This window comes from Thamnophis sirtalis, unplaced genomic scaffold (assembly GCF_051295495.1).
Source record: "Thamnophis sirtalis isolate CommonGarterSnake01/CBP01778 unplaced genomic scaffold, rThaSir2_p1.2 scaffold_2, whole genome shotgun sequence".
NCBI lineage: Eukaryota > Metazoa > Chordata > Lepidosauria > Squamata > Natricidae > Thamnophis > Thamnophis sirtalis.
The window spans coordinates 33,966,771-33,984,949 of record NW_028261382.1 but is presented as its reverse complement, the minus strand read 5'-3'; the positions used below and the strand labels follow the sequence as shown (position 1 = coordinate 33,984,949).

The 18,179-nt window shown below is 48.8% G+C and overlaps 1 protein-coding gene across 5 annotated transcripts in view; it reads right to left on the bottom strand.

The window, feature by feature from the left end:
• Positions 1-5,063: 5,063 nt before the first annotated feature.
• The window catches only part of GAPVD1 (GTPase activating protein and VPS9 domains 1), a 38,744-nt gene continuing 25,628 nt past the window's right edge, over positions 5,064-18,179 (bottom strand). For all 5 annotated transcript variants that reach the window (XM_087704717.1, XM_087704718.1, XM_087704719.1 and 2 more), the window contains 13 exons: positions 17,885-17,962; positions 17,415-17,779; positions 16,530-16,617; positions 15,404-15,484; positions 14,938-15,060; positions 14,722-14,836; positions 13,503-13,612; positions 12,538-12,697; positions 12,167-12,354; positions 10,239-10,452; positions 9,418-9,490; positions 7,714-7,911; positions 5,064-6,362 (listed from right to left, as the gene is read on the bottom strand). In XM_087704717.1, coding sequence (XP_087560843.1) covers positions 6,222-6,362; positions 7,714-7,911; positions 9,418-9,490; positions 10,239-10,452; positions 12,167-12,354; positions 12,538-12,697; positions 13,503-13,612; positions 14,722-14,836; positions 14,938-15,060; positions 15,404-15,484; positions 16,530-16,617; positions 17,415-17,779; positions 17,885-17,962 — 1,934 coding nt within the window. In that variant the 3' untranslated portion in view covers positions 5,064-6,221. The remainder of the gene's footprint in view (positions 6,363-7,713; positions 7,912-9,417; positions 9,491-10,238; positions 10,453-12,166; positions 12,355-12,537; positions 12,698-13,502; positions 13,613-14,721; positions 14,837-14,937; positions 15,061-15,403; positions 15,485-16,529; positions 16,618-17,414; positions 17,780-17,884; positions 17,963-18,179) is intronic.

Sequence of the window (18,179 nt, the reverse complement as noted above, 5' to 3'; positions counted from 1 at the left end):
GGCAAAAGGTGAAAGGAAAGGGCAGATGAAAGAGGAAAGGAAGGGAAAGAAAGGAAAGAAGGAAAAGAAAGAGGAAAAGAAAGGAAAAGACAGGTGAAAGAGAAAAGGAAGGGAAAGGAAGGGAAGGAAAGAAGGAAAAGAAAGGAGGACAAGAAAGGAAAAAGGTGAAAGGAAAGGACAGATGAAAGAGGAAAGGAAGGGAAAGAAAGGAAAGGAAAATGAAGCCTGTTTAGTTTCTGAATCCAAGCAAAGATTGACTTGATATGAAGCTCCTTCAGGGATGCCCCCTTCCGTGTCCTCCAAATTATTGGACCCTCCCAATAAAACCAGAAAAATCTCTGATTTGATAGCCCAACTGAGATGGAGCCGATTTCATCCTTCACTTGAAAGTTTGGGTTTTGTTTTTTTAAAAATTTCCCTTTCCTTTCTTTTCTTTCTTTCCCCCCTCACAACAGATTTCCTCCAGTCACAAAATGAGATTATGATTGTAAATTAAAGTGTAATTAGGCTTTATGCTTTTATATTCATTAACTCTTCCCTGTTAATGATGCAAAGGCTGGCGATGGGGAGGGGGGGGGGAGTGGAAGGAAACGGGGCCTGATGAAAATCACATCCAGAAAATAGAAGTGTGATTTAGATAATGGCCGGAATGTATTGTTCCTTGCACGTAATTAAACAAATGCTCCCATTTCAGCTTAGGAAAAAAAGAAGAGGGGGAATGGATGTTGAGTAACCCTGGAGAAGGAAATCTGAAACGGATTGTGATGAAACGCTGGTCCGATGGCTGGTGGGGAGATACACACCCGGAAGACAAGCAGGGGGAAGGGGAGATGGAGGGGTATTGAAACCTCACAGGCAGAAGGAAGAGGAGGGGCTTCAGAGAGGATTTTTGGACAGGTCCCAACACATCGGATGCTTCTTCCTTTAAAAAAAAATTGAGGGGGGTCTCGCTCAAGGAGAACTCATGAACACAGCCCTGTGGCTTCCTTGGCAGCAGCGTGGAAAAGATTGTTAAGCAGAACAACGGAGTTGAAAGGGAGCTGGGAGGTCTTCTAGTCCAACCCCCTGCTTAGGCAGGGAACCCTACACCACTTCAGACAAAGGGTTAGCCAACATCTTCTTAAAAATTTCCACTGTTGGTGTTCTGAGCGAGGCTTCCCGGGAGCATGAAAAAACTCCTTGTCCCGATAAAAAACCCTTTTATTAATTTGCTGTGAATTCTGCACATTCACATCCAGCAAAGTCTTTCGAGGGAGGATTTACGGTCACAGACCTTATCTGGCTTGGAGAGTTGCCAGGACAATATCTGCAGAACTTGGCAAGGACCCTTGGAGAGTCACGAACCAATGAAGCAAACTAATTGTCTCCTGCAAACTCCACTCCCCTTTTGCTCCTCTTTTATATCCTCTGGGAGGGGCCATTCATCATCCACCTGTGGCCTTACTCCCAAGTCGACCCCTGTTCTTTAGCTGTTCCTTTCCTCTGGCCACTCTGCGCATAAGCACACTGGAAACAGGCTCCCGCTGTTCTTCTGCCTCACTGATGTCTGACTCTGAAGGCAGCTGATAACTGTCAGACGGCCCTGGCCCCTTCTCTGCCTCCGACACAGAGCCCTCATCCGAGCCTTCCCCAGACTCCAGGACTGGCCCATCTTCCTCCCCAACCTCCTCACTGTCCGAATCTGCTGCCAGCTCTGCTGGCTGCCAGCGGGCCACAACAGTTAAAGCATTCACAACTTCTGGAGGCAAGCTATTGATTAGTTCTAGATTGGATTTCTCTTTGATAAGGTTCCATCCATTGCTTCTTGTTCTATTTATAAAATACATTAACTCCTTCCTTCCTTCCTTCCTTCCTTCCTTCCTTCTTTCCTTCCTTCCTTCTCCAGCCTGATAGGCTCTTGAGTTGCTTCTCTGAATGAACAAAAGGAGTATCTGCCATGAAAAATGACGGGAGAATTCAATAACACTCGGTGGTCCTCCTTCCAGAGTGCATATTTTTTCCTCCTTCCCCCAAAAGACAAGCGACTCCTGGACATCTCCCTGGGTTTTCTTCCTGAGCTTGTTGGCTCAAGATGCATCTCCCCCTTCCCCAAATTCACCCTTGCAGGTATATGATTTAATGAAAGGCACAATAAGAAGTGAGACAATTAGGATTTCTGCCTCATTATCATGGTAATCTTATCAGTGGGATAATGAGGTATTAATGGAGATTTAATGTGCCTCTCATAACACAATCCCTTGGAGACAACTCATAAGGAAATTGCCGTAAATCCACTTAATGATAGAAAGGTCCCTCAACACCGTCTTCAAGGGGATGAAAAATGCGGGCGGTGGGCCTCAAGGTCATCTGGCAAGGAAGACCAGGCCAAGATGTGGCAAAGGGCACTCTGGCTGGTCCCCACTTTCTCACAAACGGCCTTCCAGGTGGCAAGGAATCTCTTCCCCTTTTATCTATTTAGAATGAGAAGAGTTGAAAGGGGCCTTGGAGGTCTTCTAGTCCAACCCCCTGCTCAGGCAGGAGACCCTACACCCTACTGCAGACAAATGGATACCCTACATCATCTTAAAATCTTCCAGTGTTGGAGCATTCACAGCTTCTGGAGGCAAATCGTTCCACTGATTAATTGTTCTCACTGTCAGGAAATTTGTCCTCAGTTCTAAGTTGCTTCTCTCCTTGATTAGTTTCCATCCATTGTTTCTTGTTTTGCCTTCAAGTGCTTGGGGGTATAGCTTGACTCCCTCTTCTTTGGGGCAGCCCCTGAGATATTGGAAGACTGCTATCCTGTCTCCCCTGGTCCTTCTTTTCATTAAACTAGACATGCCCGGTTCCTGCAACCATTCTTCGTATGTTCCAATCCCCTAATCCTCTTTGTTGCTCTTCTCTGCACTCTTTCTCAGCATCCTTCAACCGCTCTTCATACTTCTTCTTCCCCTTCTGTCTTCCTTCCCTTCCCCCTCTTTCCTTCCTTTCTGCCTTTCTTCCTCTCCCTCCTTTCCAACTTTCTTTCCCTTTCCTATCCTCCTCCCTCTTCCTTCCTTCCTTTCCTTCTTCCTTTTCATTTCCCTTCCCTTCTCCCTCCCTCTCCTTCCCTCCATCCCTCCATCCATTCATGGATGGAGTACTTGTCTCGAAATTTCCTCCGAATTTTTCCAAGAAGAAAAGCACGTAGCCTTGCAGAGAAGGAACTTTTAAATGAAGAGGAAAATTGTTTGTTTTTTTCTATTGTACTTTTTCTATTTTCTATTTTTTGCTCGTGTTTCCATTGGATTCCCTGCTATTCTGACATTCAGGTGGGAAAATGCAGGCCAGGCGAGGATCGTTTCAGAGCAAAATGTCCTTACTGACGTATAATAAAGTTCTAAATGGAATCAGTCGATAAAATTAAAAAAAAAACTTTGCATTGTACCCCTTCTAATAGATATATAAAAATCATAGACTAAACCGTGGCGAATGTAGAATCTTGGGACTTTTTATGGGGGGAAAGGAAAAAAAATGACATCGTAAATTGGATGTTATTTATAGATCTTTTTAAAATGGAATTTAGTTTGTCTCTGTAGAGGAAGAGCTGAGCTTAGGTTTTATATGTATTTGCTGTAAAAGAAATTTGATTATTTTGTGTGTGTGAGAGAGAGAGTGTGTGCACCTTTGTTTCTCTCTTTATTTTTATTTTATTTGCACTTGTCAGCCGTTTTCCTTCTCTATTCCATCTTCTATTTTCTCTCTTGACTCTTAAGTTTGTATTATAAAATACAATACAAAGTTATATGAAAAAAGAGCAGAAACTAACCGAGGCGTAGTAAGGGGATATGGCCACTAGGTGGTGCTCTAAACCCACCAACCTAACCCAGAGGACTTGATAGCCAGGGATTAAACTGATTTCAATGGTTAAGCAGACATTTAACCAGGATTCCTGAGCTGGGTGCAAGGGTGACATCATCGTGCCCTTCCCATTGCACTGCCCTGGCTCCCAAGCAGCCCAATGTAGCCTGGCTCCTGCCAATCAAGCCCAAAATCTCTGATGCTAAGCGAGACCGTTGTTAAGTGAATCACTGCGGTCGTTAAAGCTAGCAATACGGCTTGTTAAGTGAAACTGGCTTCCCCACTGACTCTACTTGTCAGAAAGTCGCAAAAGGGGATCATGTGGGACACTGCCACCGTCATAAATACGAGTCAGTGGCCAAAAGTCCCGAATATCGAGTGCATTGACCGTTGGGATTTTGCAACGATGGCTCACTTTTTTCAGCGCCGTTAACTTCAAATTGAATTGTTGTAAGTTAAAAGTCAGGGACGCGGTGGCTCAGTGGCTAAGACACTGAGCTTGTCAATCAGAAAGGCCGACAGTTCGGTGGTTCGAATCCCCAGCGCCGCGTAACGGAGGGAGCTCCCGTGACTTGTCCCAGAATCTGCCAACCTAGCAGTTCGAAAGCAGGTAAAAAAATGCAAGTAGAAAAAATAAGAACCACCTTTGGCAGTTCGAATCCCCAGCGCCGCGTAATGGAGGGAGCTCCCGTGACTTCTCCCAGCTTCTGCCAACCTAGCAGTTCAAAAGCACGTTAAAAAAAATGCAAGTAGAAAAATAGGCACCACCTTTGGTGGGAAGGGAACAGTGTTCTGTGCGCCTTCAGCATTAAGTCACGCTGGCCACATATCCACGGAGACGTCTTCGGACAGCGCTGGCTCTTCGGCTTTGAAACGGAGATGAGCAGCGCCCCCTAGAGTCGGAAACGACTAGCACAGATGTGCAAGGGAAAGCTTTACCTTTAAGTTAAAGTCTTGAGAGACTCAAAATGAAACGTACACGAAGCAACCAGATCATTAAAGACTTCGCCCAAACGCCTGCAGCATGTTTTTTTTTTTAATAGGAATAATCAAAATATATATTACAGTTTCTGGTTTTCGTTGGGGAGGGGAAAAAAGTTCATTTGGGATTTGTACAGTATACACAGTCTTCCAGAAGGAAAAAGCAAAGGTATCGAGACTTTTTTTATATATATAGATATATATAGATATATATGTATATATAAATATATATATATATATATATATATATATATATATATATATATATATATATATATATATATATATATATATATATATATATATATATATATATATATATATATTACCATTTCTTTGCCACAATCCCTTTTGTTTCTAACTTCCTGCCTTGTGCAACAGACAAATACTGAAAGGCTTTGTCGAATTTCGTTTGGAAAAAGAAAAACAAAAAAAATACCCCAAAAAAGAAAAAGAAAAAAGCTAGACCGATGAGAACTGAGAAAACGAAACAACCCCCCCCCCCCAAAAAAAACCCCACCCCACTTCGGGTGACTTCCAGTGTTAGTAAATTTTCACATTTTAAAAATAAATACGTGGGCTTTGATCTCCCCTCTCCCTCCAAAAGGGAGAAAGGGAGGGGGGAAAAAAATCAGCTTTAAATTCAGTAGGCAGTCATAAGCATTGATCTGGAGAAATTGTGTCCCGATTCGAATCCGTGGGCCGCCCGAGATATCCGGCCGTTCGCACAACCACCGGACGGCAAAGAGTTTCCCATTCGTGCGATTTGATCATGATTGAAACGTTTCCCTTTTCGGCTTTTTTTTTTTTTTTTGCTTCCTGCAAGCTCTTCCCTTCCGGCTTTGGAGGGGAGGGGGCTCTTCTTCTCACCGCCCCACCACCCCACCCCACCAGAAGATGCAGGCGAATGAAAAAGATGGTTAAGAAACCTCCGTCTTCGCTCCCAGCCCAGATTGACAAATAAAAAATATTGCGGCTTTATTACTATTCTTATTACTGGAGAAAGGAAAGGGAAATCATCCCGGGGAAAGGAAGAAACTTATCCGTCCGTTGAGATTCCCAGTGACAACAAAAAAAAGAGAGAGAGTCAGAGACTTCGGGGAGATTCCAAGATTCCTTATAAAATATGGTCCCTTTTGGAATCTCGCGCTAGTTCCTAAATGAAAGAGCAGGAAGGGGGCGGAAAAGAAACCTTTTCTTTTGGATACAAAAATAATAATAATAATGAGAAACGCATCCCAGCACTCCTATTAGTCGGATTAATACCGTATTTACACAGAGGGAAGGCGAGGGGTTTCCCTTTCCAATGCTGGCATCTCTCCGGTGGGGACCAGGAGAAATACATTCGTGAGGAGCTTCTACGTGGCCTCAGGGTGTCTCCCCCACCACCCCACCCCTGGAGCAGGAAAGGCCGGCTGGGCTCACTTGCGTTCATCGATGGTCTTGATGAACTCCACGGCTGCGGTGAACTGCATCCACCAATACGATTCCTCCCCGGTTAAAGAGTTGGCGTAGAAGCTGCTAATGTACTGGACGGTGGATAGGAGGCAAGGAGGGTTGGCCTGGGCAGGAAATCAGGAGAGAGTCCCATGGATTAATCAATAAAAGGGCTTGTCTCTGTCTCTGGAAGGCCACTGGCTCTTCAGGGAACGGTGGGAGGAGGCTAAAGTTCCAGCTGAAGGTATCTCCACGGTCGGGAAGGTGGGGGAGACGACAACAACAACCCGCCCGCTAACTGTGACTCTATTCGGGAGTGGACAACACTCAAAACAGAAAGGGGGAGGGGGGTTCTGCCCTTTCTCTCTTGCAACTTTTGCCGGGGGGGGGGCAGAGCAGGATGTCGGGGGTGGGATCACGATTTCTCGATAATGTACAGAGGAGGGAGGGGAGGGAAGGAGGGAGAAAAGGAAGGAAGGAATCTAGTTATAAGTGAGGAAGGAAGGAAGGAAGGAAGGAAGGAAGGAGGAAGGAAGGAAGGAAGGAAGGAAGGAAGGAAGGAAGGAAGGAAGGATTCTAGTTATGTGAGGAAGGAAGGAAGATGAGAAAGAGGGAAGGAGACAGAGAGAGAAAGGAAAGAAGGGTTACGAGAGAAAAATACGGAAGAGAATGAGAAAGATTACAGCAGCAAGGGAAGGAGGGAGGAACGAATGTAGTCATGTGAGGAAGGAAGGAAAGAAGGAATATGAGAAAGAGAGGAGAGAGAGAGAGAAAGGAATGAAGGGTTACGAGAGAAAAATACGGAAGAGAAAGATTCCAGCAGCAAGGGAGGGAGGGAGGGAGGAACGAATGTAGTCATGTGAGGAAGGAAGGAAGGAAGGAAAGAAAGAAGGAATATGAGAAAGAGCGGAGAGAGAGAGAGAAAGGAAAGAAGGGTTACGAGAGAAAAATACGGAAGAGAATGAAAAAGATTCCAGCAGCAAGGGAAGGAGGGAGGAACGAATGTAGTCATGTGAGGAAGGAAGGAAAGAAGGAATATGAGAAAGAGAGGAGAGAGAGAGAGAAAGGAAAGAAGGGTTACAAGAGAAAAATACGGAAGAGAAAGATTCCAGCAGCAAGGGAGGGAGGGAGGAAGGAAGAAAGGAAGGAATAAAAAAGAAAAGATGAATAGAAAAAGATTTGGAGAGTGAATTAGACCAGGGATGGAGGATGGGACGAAGGAAGGCTGATCTGACACAAAGGAGAAAAAAATTAAGTCCACTTTTGCAAAACCCTTCCGGGAGAAGAGAAACGCTCCCTTCGCTACCAACGCAAACATCAATTAAACAACCCAGTTTGAATCTTGCGCTGCTGGTTTGGGAGATGGTTCCCTCCCACTCCCCCCAACCCCGCCCCCCCCAAAAAGACAACCTCTAGGGACGACACCTTGGAAGTTACCTCTGGAGGAAGAAACCCCTTATGGTAGCTTCTCCTTACCTTGATGAGGACAAAAACAAGCACAGGAACGAAATCGTCCGCTCCGGGCACCGAGTCCTCGTTGGCCAAACTCAAGAGGTTCATGATGGTCGAACACATCCGCAAGACGCACTGGAGTTTGTCTCGGGGAGTCTTGTAGGCACTGATGGTGCAGATCTCGGCCTGGGCCGATGGCCAGGGGGCTTCCCGCAGGTAGACCTGGGAGAGAAGGAGGCGTTTGGCTCTTGAGGGACCTCATCCAAGTTGGGTGGAGAAGGTTCCAGATGGAGGACTTCAACTCCCAGCATTCTCCGCAATGCCTGTTGGGGGAATGCTGGGATTTGGAGTCCCCAGGTCTGAAGGACATCCAGGTTGTCTCGAGATAGAAAACTGTTCTGACTTCGGCTTCCCCAGCAGCACGAACCTGGGTTCCCGTCCCGAGAAATCCCTGTTATTGAATTGACAATGAATTCCTCTCCAGCAAAGTCTTTCCTCTCCCACAGCCTTTCAAGATAGTTCACAATTACTGACCTTGATCGGGCTTGGAGAGTGGCCAGGCCGGTAACTTTCAGATGCCGCAATACTTGGCAAGAATGCCAGGGATGAACTAATGGTCTCCTGCAAGCTCCACTCCCCTTTCTCCCCCCTTTTATTCCCTCTGGGAGGGGCCAGAGGAGAAAACCCCCTTTTATTAATTGACTGTGAATTCTGCTCATTCACCTCCAGCAAAGTCTTTCAAGGGAGGATTTACAGTCACAGACCTTATCTGGCTTGGAGAGCTGCCAGGCGGATCTCTGCAAAACTTGGCAAGGAGTCTCGGAGAGTCACGAACCAATTGAGTGAACTCATGGTCTCCTGCAAACTCCACTCCCCTTTCGCTCCTCTTTTATTTCCTCTGGGAGGGGCCATTCACCGTCCACCTGTGGCCTTACTCCAAGTCGACCCCTGTTCTTTAGCTGTTCCCTTAATCTGGCAACTCTGTGCATGTGCACACTGGGAACAGGCTCCAGCTGTTCGTCTGTCTCACTGATGTCTGATTCTGAAGGCAGCTGATAACTGGCATAGGGCTGGCCCCCTCTCTGCCTCCGACACATAGCCCTCCCTCAGAGCCTTCCCCAGACTCCAGGACTGGCCCATCTTCCTCCCCAACCCTCCTCACTGTCCGAATCTGCCGCCAGCTCTGCTGGCGGGCCACAATCAAAAAATCAAGCCACAGGTATCCACCTCCATGGTCATGTCTTCCCCCCACTACAGACTGTCTCAACTTATGACCCCAAGGGAGCCGGAAATTTCTAACTGCTAAAGAGATAGTTGTCCCATGAGTTTCATGCCCCATTTTATGCCCATTCTGGTCACTGTTGTTTTAAGTGGATCCCTGTGGTTGTTAAGTTAGCAATGAGGCCCGGGTCCAGCGAATCAGGCTTCTTCTATTTACTTTGATCAGAAGGTCGCAAAAGGGGACTGTGTGGCCCCTTGTGACCATCGTAAATAGGAGCCAGCTGCCAAGCGCCCGAATTGCGAAACATGGGCAAGGTCGTATTGCCGAAACACCAGTCGTAAGTCACCAAAAAGTCACTGACTATTGGGTTACACCTGCCAGCCTTCCCCTCTTCCCTGCTCCCCAACTGGCTGGCTCATTTTTGCACAGGTTTTAATCACGCTTCCTCTTGTAGCCTGGTGGATTCTGCAACCGGAAGGAAGGGATCTTTTGAGATGAGGGATTACCTCTGGGATCTGGAGAGCTTTATGGTTGGCAGTCACCACTTTGGACAATCTCTGGATGTGGTCATGAAGAAGCCTGGCAATAAACGAGAGGAGGAGGAGGAGGAGTGTCACTTCATTTTCTCTTTGTTACGTCTCTCCCCAAATCTCTTGGGCAACGCAGGCGAGCTTCACTTACGACCATAACTTAGAATTTCCACTCCTAAGGTGGTTGCTAAGGGAGCCACGTCCGATTTTATGACCTTTCCCTCCCCTTGCTGTGAATGTGAAGCAAACCACCGCAGTTCGGTGAATGATAAGGTCGTTAAGCGAAACCGGCTTCCCTGGTTCATTTTGCTTGTCGGAAGCCAGCTGAGAGTGGGTGCGGCGGCCTAGGGGTGGCGCTATCGCCTCACAATCAGGAGGCTGTGAGTTCGATCCTAGGTAGAGGGTGATAGTTCCTCTCTCTGGGGACGATGAGAATGGAGCTGCTGAACAAAACTCCGCCCTGGCGACAGGAAGAGCATCCGGCCAATAAACCAAATCCCACCCTGCAAGTGATTATGGGCTCATTAAATGAAGATGATGATGATGATTTCATTACCCAACTAGGTAACTTCATCAGTGCTAGAAATGTCTACAAGAGAACCACCAAGCACGGAGAGCACCGAGGACCCCTTCATTTCAACCCCGAGCTTCAGATATCCCCCTCGATTGAAACTCAGAAGTGTAGGGTGAGACCCCATAGAGTCTCCCCTGAAAAGAGCCGCCCCCTTCCCAACCTCCGTGTGGGCTGAAGACCCCGAGGACGGCAAGGAGGAGACTCGGCCGGCGAGCAGACTCACTGATCCCGCAGGATGTCCCCATCCTGGTTGGGGTAGAAGGCGAGCTTGAAGATGCGGTTCATGACGCTGCGTTCGATCACCAGCTGGGCGTCCTGCATCTGCTCCTCGCTGGCGTTCTGCCAGATGACGTCCTGGGCCATCGCCCCGTAGAGGAACTGCAGGAAGTCTTCCACCTGGGCCGTTTTGTCATCCGCCGCCGTCAGCTTCTGGAAATCTTTGGGCAAGGAACAGCGAGGGTCAGCGCTAGCAACAGCCCTTACACTTACAGTAGGTCACAGAAGTACCCCCCCCTTCACATTTTGTCAATATTTAACTCTTTCTGGCTGTGTGTTACGTTATTTTGAGGGGACAGTACATTTACACTGTTATACCAGCTGCCTACTCACTACTTGACATTGTAGCTAAGTGTCATTTCTTCAGTGTTGTCCCATGAAAAGATATCCTTAAATATTGACAAAATGTGAGGGGGTGTGCTCTTGATATACTGTATATTTGCTGGAACTGGGTATGTCTAGCCTGATGAAAAGAAGGACCAGAGGAGACATGATAGCAGTCTTCCAATATCTCAGGGGCTGCCACAAAGAAGAGGGAGTCGAGCTATTCTCCAAAGCAGTGGTCACCAACCAGGGGTCTGCAGAAAAATTATTTTTCTTTTTTTTAATATTGTAGTAAATACTATTCATCTATTTTAAAAAAACTTGTAAGTGTGGTCCGCGGGATTTAAAATTATGAATTGAGTGAGGCAGAGGAACAGCTGGAGCCTTTCCCGGTGTGTGCATGCGCAGAGCTGCCAGAAGAAAAGAACAGCTCAGAAATCAGGGTCAACTTGGGAGTAAAGCCACTTGGGAGGGTGAGATTGAGATGCTTTATTTGTATGCCGCCCTTTTCCCTGGGGGGACTCAGGGCGGCTCACAACTCAAGGGGAGGGAGGACAAACGAGTCACAAACATAAAAACGATACATCATTAAAAACACAACAGTCATACAATTCGAGTGGGGTTGAATCTTTAGCCCCAGCCTGTTGGGACAGCCAGGACTTAAGGGCTACGTGGAAGGTCTGGAGGGTGGTGAGGGTACGAATCTCCACGGGGAGTTCGTTCCAGAGGGTCGGAGCAGCCACCGAGAAGGCTCTCCTCCAGGTAGTTGCCAGCCGACATTGGCCGGCGGATGGAATTCGGAGGAGGCCTAATCTATGGGATCGTATCAGCCTAGTGTAGGTAATTGGCAGTAGGCGGTCTCTCTTCCTCAGAGACCCCAACCCTTGAGCCTTTTCCAAGTATATAAACCTGGAGTTTTGAGTGGAAAGGGGGTGGTGGTTTCTTCTATGTCTTGGCCCTGCCCAATTTCTTAATTCAAATGTAATTCAATGAGCCCAATCTTCATTTTCCCATCCTTGGGCTGTCAAGTAGAAGTATAATCGTTATTGTCATTGTACTTAAATACAACGAAATTGGTCAAACCTTCCGGCCGAGCCAATTAGACAAAGATGATTAGGAGACTGGAGGATAAAACATACGAAGAACAGTTGCAGGAACTGGGTATGTCTAGTTTGATGAAAAGAAGAACTAGGGGAGACATGATAGCAGTCTTCCAATATCTCAGGGGCTGCCCCAAAGAAGATGCAGTCAAACTATTCTCCAAGGCACCTGAGGGCAGGACAAGAAGCAATGGGTGGAAACTGATTAAGGAGAGAAGCAACTTAGAACTGAGGAGAAATTTCCTGACAGTGAGAACAATTAATCAGTGGGACAGAATTTGCCTCCAGAAGTTGTGAATGCCCCAACACTGGAAGTCTTTAAGAAGATGTTGGATAACCATTTGTCTGAAGTGTTGTGGGGTTTCCTGCCTAGGCAGGGGGTTGGACTAGAAGACCTCCAAGGTCCCTTCCAACTCTGCTCTTGTATCTGTATTGCATTGAAACTCCTCACCCTGAATGAACGCTCGGATCTTGGATTCTTTGCTCTCCAGGAGCAACCGGACGCAGACGGTGGTGAAGTAGTGGTTGGCCACTTCCTTGTCCCTCAGGACTCGCTGCAGCAGCCGTTCCAGGTGGGCTTGGGTGGTCTGGAGGCCCTGGCGACAACGGGTCAGGTAGGTGAAGTAAGGGGCCCGTTTCCTGCAACAGACCAAGACGGCAGGCCGACTTTAGCAGAAGGTCCCATCCTTGACATTCAGAGATGGGTCGTTTTGACCAGAAGGGACAACGCACGATGCCCCCCCCCTCCTTCCTCCAGGATGCCCCCATGAGCCTCTGCCCCAAATATCCGTTTTGAAAAGGGGAGACGGAGGGATTTTGCACCTGTAATCCTCAGCGATCGAGGCCAGCAATTTCCGGCACGTCTGGTTGTCAAACCGCCCGACGCAGCGCATGGTCTCCTGGAGCTGGGCCATCAGGTTCTTGTCCTGGAGGTTGATGGCTTCAGCCAGCTGGACTTTGAGGAAGCAGACGATTTCGTTGTCTGAAAGAAAGAAGGGAGGGAGGAGAAGGAGAAGGAGGGAAGAGAGAGGAGGAGGAAGGAAAGGAACAAGGAGAGGAGGAAGAAAAAAAGGAGTAAGGGGAGGAGAGGAGAAGAGAGGGAAAGAGAGAGAGGAGGAGGAGAAAGAAAAAAGAAAGGAATGGAAGGAGAGGAGAAGAGAAGAGAGGGAAAGAGGGAGAGGAGAAAGAAAAAAGGAGCAAAGGAAGAAGAGAGAGAAAGGGAGCAAGGAAAGAAAAAATGAAGGAAGGGGAGGAGAGGAGAAGAGAGAAAGGGAAAAGGGGAGAGGAGAAGAGGAAGAAAAAAGGAGCAAAAGGAGAAGAGGGAGAAAGGGAAAGGGAGAGAGGAGGAAGAAAAAAGGAGCAAGAGGAGGAGAGGAGAAGAGAGAGAGGAGAAAGAAAAAAGGAAGGAAGGGGAGGAGAGGAGGAGAGAGAAAGTGAGAGAGGAGAGGAAAGAAAAAATGAAGGAAGGGGAGGAGAGAAGAGAGAAAGGGAAAAGGAGAGAGGAGAAGAGGAAGAAAAAAGGAGCAAAAGGAGAAGAGAGAGAAAGGGAAAGGAAGAGAGGAGAAAGAAAAAAGGAGCAAAGGGAGGAGAGGAGAGAGAAAAGGAAAGGGGGAGAGGAGAAGAATGAATTGGGGGGAAATGAGGAGTTTCTTTGCAATTGCCCCCCAAATGGAGCGGGTGAGGGGTGGGCAGATCAGAAGTCTTTGCAGCCTCCCTTTCCATGGGGAGGGGAAGGGAGTGAGCCTCTGTGGGGGGAGGGGGCCAGGGCGGGGCCACCGGGGCTTCACCTTCGGGGTCCGTGTGATCGGGGAGGCCGTTCCGCGTGGAGTGGGGCAAGACGGGGAAAGCGACGGAGTCGGCGGAGCAGAGGGCCATGCGCAGCTTCTTCTTGGCGTCCCTGTCGGGAGCAAAAGATGGGCGTGAATAGAGGGCAGGAGGAGGAGGAGGAGGAGGAGGAGTGCTGCGAAACCTTCCCTCCTTCTTTCCCGATCTCTTTCTCCTTCCCTCTTTCCCTTAATTACTACTTCCCTTCCCCCTCTCCCTCCTTAGCTCCTTTCCTTCCTTCCTTTTTTCCCCTTCATCTCTCCCTCCCTCCTTTTCTTCCCTTCTACCACTCCCTCTTCCCCCTTTCCTTGTTTCCTTCCTTCATTACTTATTTCCATTCCACCTCTCCCTCCTTCCATTTATCCCCCTCCCTCTTTTCTTCTCTTCCATCTCTCCCTGCCTACTTTCCTTCCTTCCTTCATTACTTACTACTTCCATTCCACCTCTCCCTCCTCCTATTTACCCCCATCTTTCCTTCCCTTCCACCTCTCCCTTATTCCCTCATTTCCTTCCTTCCTACTTCCCTTCCATCTCTCCTTCCTTCCATTTTTCCCCTCCATCTTTCCTTCCTTTCCACCTCTCTCTCCTTCCCTCCCTCCCCTTTCCCCCCCATCTCTCCCTCCCTCTTCCCCTCCCTTTTCCCCTTCCTTCCTTCCTACTTCCCTTTCACCTCTCCTTTTTTCTGTCCTTCCATTCCTTCCTTTTTTCTCCTCCATCTCTCTCCCTTTTTCCTACCCTTCCACCTCTCCCGCACTCCCGCCTTCCTTTTCCCCCTCCATCTCTACCTGCCTCTTCCCCTCCCTTTTCCCCTTCCTTCCTTCCTACTTCCCTTTCCCCTCTCCCTTTTTCCATCCTTCTATTCCTTCCTTTTTTCTCCTCCATCTCTCTTCCTCTTTCCTACCCTTCCACCTCTCCCTTCCTTCCAGATTTCCATGTGCACACACACAGACACACAAAGCCCCCCCCCCCTTTATTAGTTTTCATTCATCCCAAGGTCCTTAAGCCTGTGAAGACCAGCCAAGGAAGGAAACGACCAATGAATCTAACGCAAGAAGAAGAATCAGACCTGCTCCTCTGCCAGGGGCCCTAATCGTGGCCTCCTATCCACTAAAAAGAAAGCTGAGGGCATCTTCTCCCCCAACCCCCTCCATGCAATCTGGTGCTTGAGCCCCCCGGAGGCACCTGTAGGAGAAAGTGGAGTCCTGCGGTTGAGCTGCCTGGCTGGCCGAATCCGGCATGTCATCGGCCGAGATGTTCTGCAAGGCGTCGTGGAGGCTCTCGTTGTCCCCAATGGCTTCTGGGAGGGGAAAAAAGGCATTTGACAGGGTAAGCGTGTCGTTCTCTTTCTCCCGCCCGCCTGCCGAAGGAAAGGGGCGAACGGCGAGAGGGGAGACTCACCGGTGCTGTCATAATTCACGGCGGCCCCCTCGCAAGGGCTGGCACGCTTGATGGCGTTCCTATACTTGTCCAGAATGTCTTCAGCCGCCTGGGCTTGAGTGCTCAGCCGAGGGCCGGAGTCGTCTGACGGATCAAACCAAACAGTCAAATGTTTTGGGCACCTGGAATCGTTCCAAGGCCTGAATGACCCTGGATAAAGTCTCCTTCCTCCTTCCTTTGGCTCTCAAAATTAATAACCAGCTAAACCCACCGTGGAGGGGGAAAAAAGAGGATGGCTGGAGATCTAAACACGACACTGAATTATGTTCCCCCAAAAAATATGAGAAATGTAAGAGAAGGAGAAGCAGAGACTGTCAGAATATTCATGAACGAACCCGCAATGGGTAGGCTCGTAATTCAAGGGCTATTTGCAAAGCGATAGGAAGGTTAGCAAGAACGGGCTAGAAGGACTGCAACCCCTACAAACCTTGGAGAGAGGGAAATCGGTCGGGCACGAAGTCATCCTTCTCCTTGTCTTGTTTTTCTTTTTTTCTAAACGGAATTTGAGCTGGGAAGTAAGCAGGTAATATGTTTTAGTTGGTACTAGATCCCTTTTTTGCATGGAAAGAAAGAGAAAGGAAGGAGAAAGAAAGAAAGGAAGGAAGGAAGGAAGGAAGGAAGGAAGGAAGGAAGGAAGGAAGGAAGGAAGGAGGAAGGAAGGAAGGAAGGAAGGAAGGAAGGAAGGAAGGAAGGAAGGAAAGAAAGAAGGAAAGGAAGGGAGGGAGGAGAAGGAGGAAGGGGAAGGAGAGAGAAGTTGAGACAGAATGGAGGGAAAGGGAAGGAAGGGAAGAAAGGAGAAGGGAATGAGGGAAGAAAGGAGGAGGGAAGGAAAGGAGGAGGGAGCTACAGAGAAGGAAGGAAATGGAGGGAGGGAGGAAGAAGGAAGAAAGAAAAAGAAAAAAGAAAGGAAGGCAGGAAGGAGAAAGAAAGAAGGAAAGGAAGGGAGGGAGGGAGGGAGGGAGGGGAGGGAGGAAGGGGAAGGAGAGAGAAGAAAGATGAGACAGAAGAGAGAGAAGGGGAAGGAAGGGAAGAAAGAAGGAGGGAGATGGGAATGAAGGAGGAGGGAAGGAAAGGAGGAGGGAGCTACCGAGAAGGAAGGAAATGGAGGGAGGCGGAAGGAAGAAATAAAAAGAAAAAAGGAAGGAAGGAAAAAGAAAGAAAGAAAGAAAGAAGTAAAGAAGGAAGGACGGACAATGAAAGAGAGAAGGAAGATGAGAGAAGGGAGGGAAGGGGAAGGAAAGGAAGAAAGGAGAAGGGAATGAGGGAAGAAAGGAGGAGGGAGATGGGAATGAAGGAGGAGGGAAGGAAAGGAAGAGGGAGCTACAGAGAAGGAAGGAAATGGAGGGAGGGAGGAAGAAGGAAGAAAGAAAAAAGAAAGAAACGACAGCAGGAAGGAGAAAGAAAGAAAGAAAGAAGGAAGGAAAATGAAAGAGAGAGAAGGAAGATGAGAGAAGGGAGGGAAGGAGATGGAAATGAGTTGAATGTTACTCTTTGTTGAAAACGGAAGATTTTAAAAAATAAAAGTCATAACAACTGAAGAACTATGGCTTCACCTTTGGGCATGGCTGAAACGAAACGCTTCCTCCACCAGGGTTTGTTTCGGTCTGATTTTTCGTCATCGCTGTCCTTCCGGTCTTCAATCTACGGGGAGGGAGAAATTAGGCTGAGCTGGGTTACAACGGGTAGGAAGATCTACCTTCCCCTGGGCAGTTGTGAAAACAGGAAGGGACTAAATAGTACATTGCCAAGAGATTCAGACATGGTAGCATAAAAGTCAGAAAGAAGGCAAACAAGCAGAGAGGGAGGGAAGGAAAGAAAGAAGGAAGGAAGCAAAAGTGAAAGAAAGGAAAGTGTTGTGGCCTGCCAGCAGAGCTGGCGGCAGATTCGGACAGTGAGGAGGTTGGGGAGGAAGATGGGCCAGTCCTGGAGTCTGGGGAAGGCTCTGAGGAGGGCTCTGTGTCGGAGGCAGAGAGGGGGCCAGGGCCGTCCGACAGTTATCAGCTACCTTCAGAGTCAGACATCAGTGAGGCAGAAGAACAGCTGGAGCCTGTTCCCAGTGTGCGCATGCACAGAGCAGCCAGACGAAAGGAAGAGCTAAAGAACAGGGGTTGACTTGGGAGTAAGGCCACAGGTGGACGGTGAATGGCCCTCCCAGAGGAAGTAAAAGAGGAGCGAAAGGGGAGTGGAGTTTGCAGGAGACCATTAGTTCATTCCTGCATTCTTGCCAAGTATTGCGGCGTCTGAAAGATATCGGCCCGGCCACTCTCCAAGCCTGATAAAGATCGGTAATTGTGAACTATCTTGAAAGACTGCGGGAGAGGAAAGACTTTGCTGGAGAGAAAATTCACTGTCAGTTAAATAAAAGGGGTTTATCGGGACGGGAACACAGGTTCGTGCTGCTGGGGAAGCCGAGGTCAAAGCAGACAGACCCCCCCTACCTCTCCCCTGCAGGAATCTTTGCTCGGAGACGAAAACGAAGACTGCGGTCCGGCGATCATCGCCACCCCTCCGATGTTGATCCCGGGCTGCCCCGAAAGCTCCCGCTCCTCGTTCCCCGCTCGCCTGTTCCAGCCGGGATCGCTCATGGGCCTCCGGGCGGACGAGACGATATCGGAGCTCCTGCTGCGCACGAGTCTTTCCGGGTAGGAGTAGCGCTGCTTGAAGGCCTCCGAGTCGAAGAGCATGGCCATGTGGGAGGTGAAGTTGGGGAGCCTGGCGTCGCTGCCGCCCAGGCTCCCTTCCAAGATGGGGGGGTCCGGCGGCGGGTGAGACGGCCGGGCGTAGTGGACCTTGGGCCTGACCACTGCAGGGGGAAAAGGCCACGGGGTGGAGGAAGGTCGCAAGTAGAGCTTGGGGGAAGGGGGCGGAGGAGCTGCTCGCGAGGGCTTCCCGCTTGGGAGAGAATTACCTTCGTGAGCCACCAAGGGGTCGAACATGGCGAGGAGGGAATCCGCTGGACAAGGAGGAGAGGTCAAGTGGCTGGCGCCTGAAATGCGAAGATCGGAACAAATTGGGAGAAATCGTTCGGCAAAATTCTTCCAGGGCTGAGAGACGGCCCAGCCACCGAATGCATGGAGCACAGTTTCACAGAAGGACAGATCTGGGAAGGGACCGCGGAGGTCTTCTAGTCCAACCCCCTGCTGAGGAAGGAGACCCTGTACCGTTTCAGACCAGTGATGGGAAAGCCAGGGGGAATCATCAAA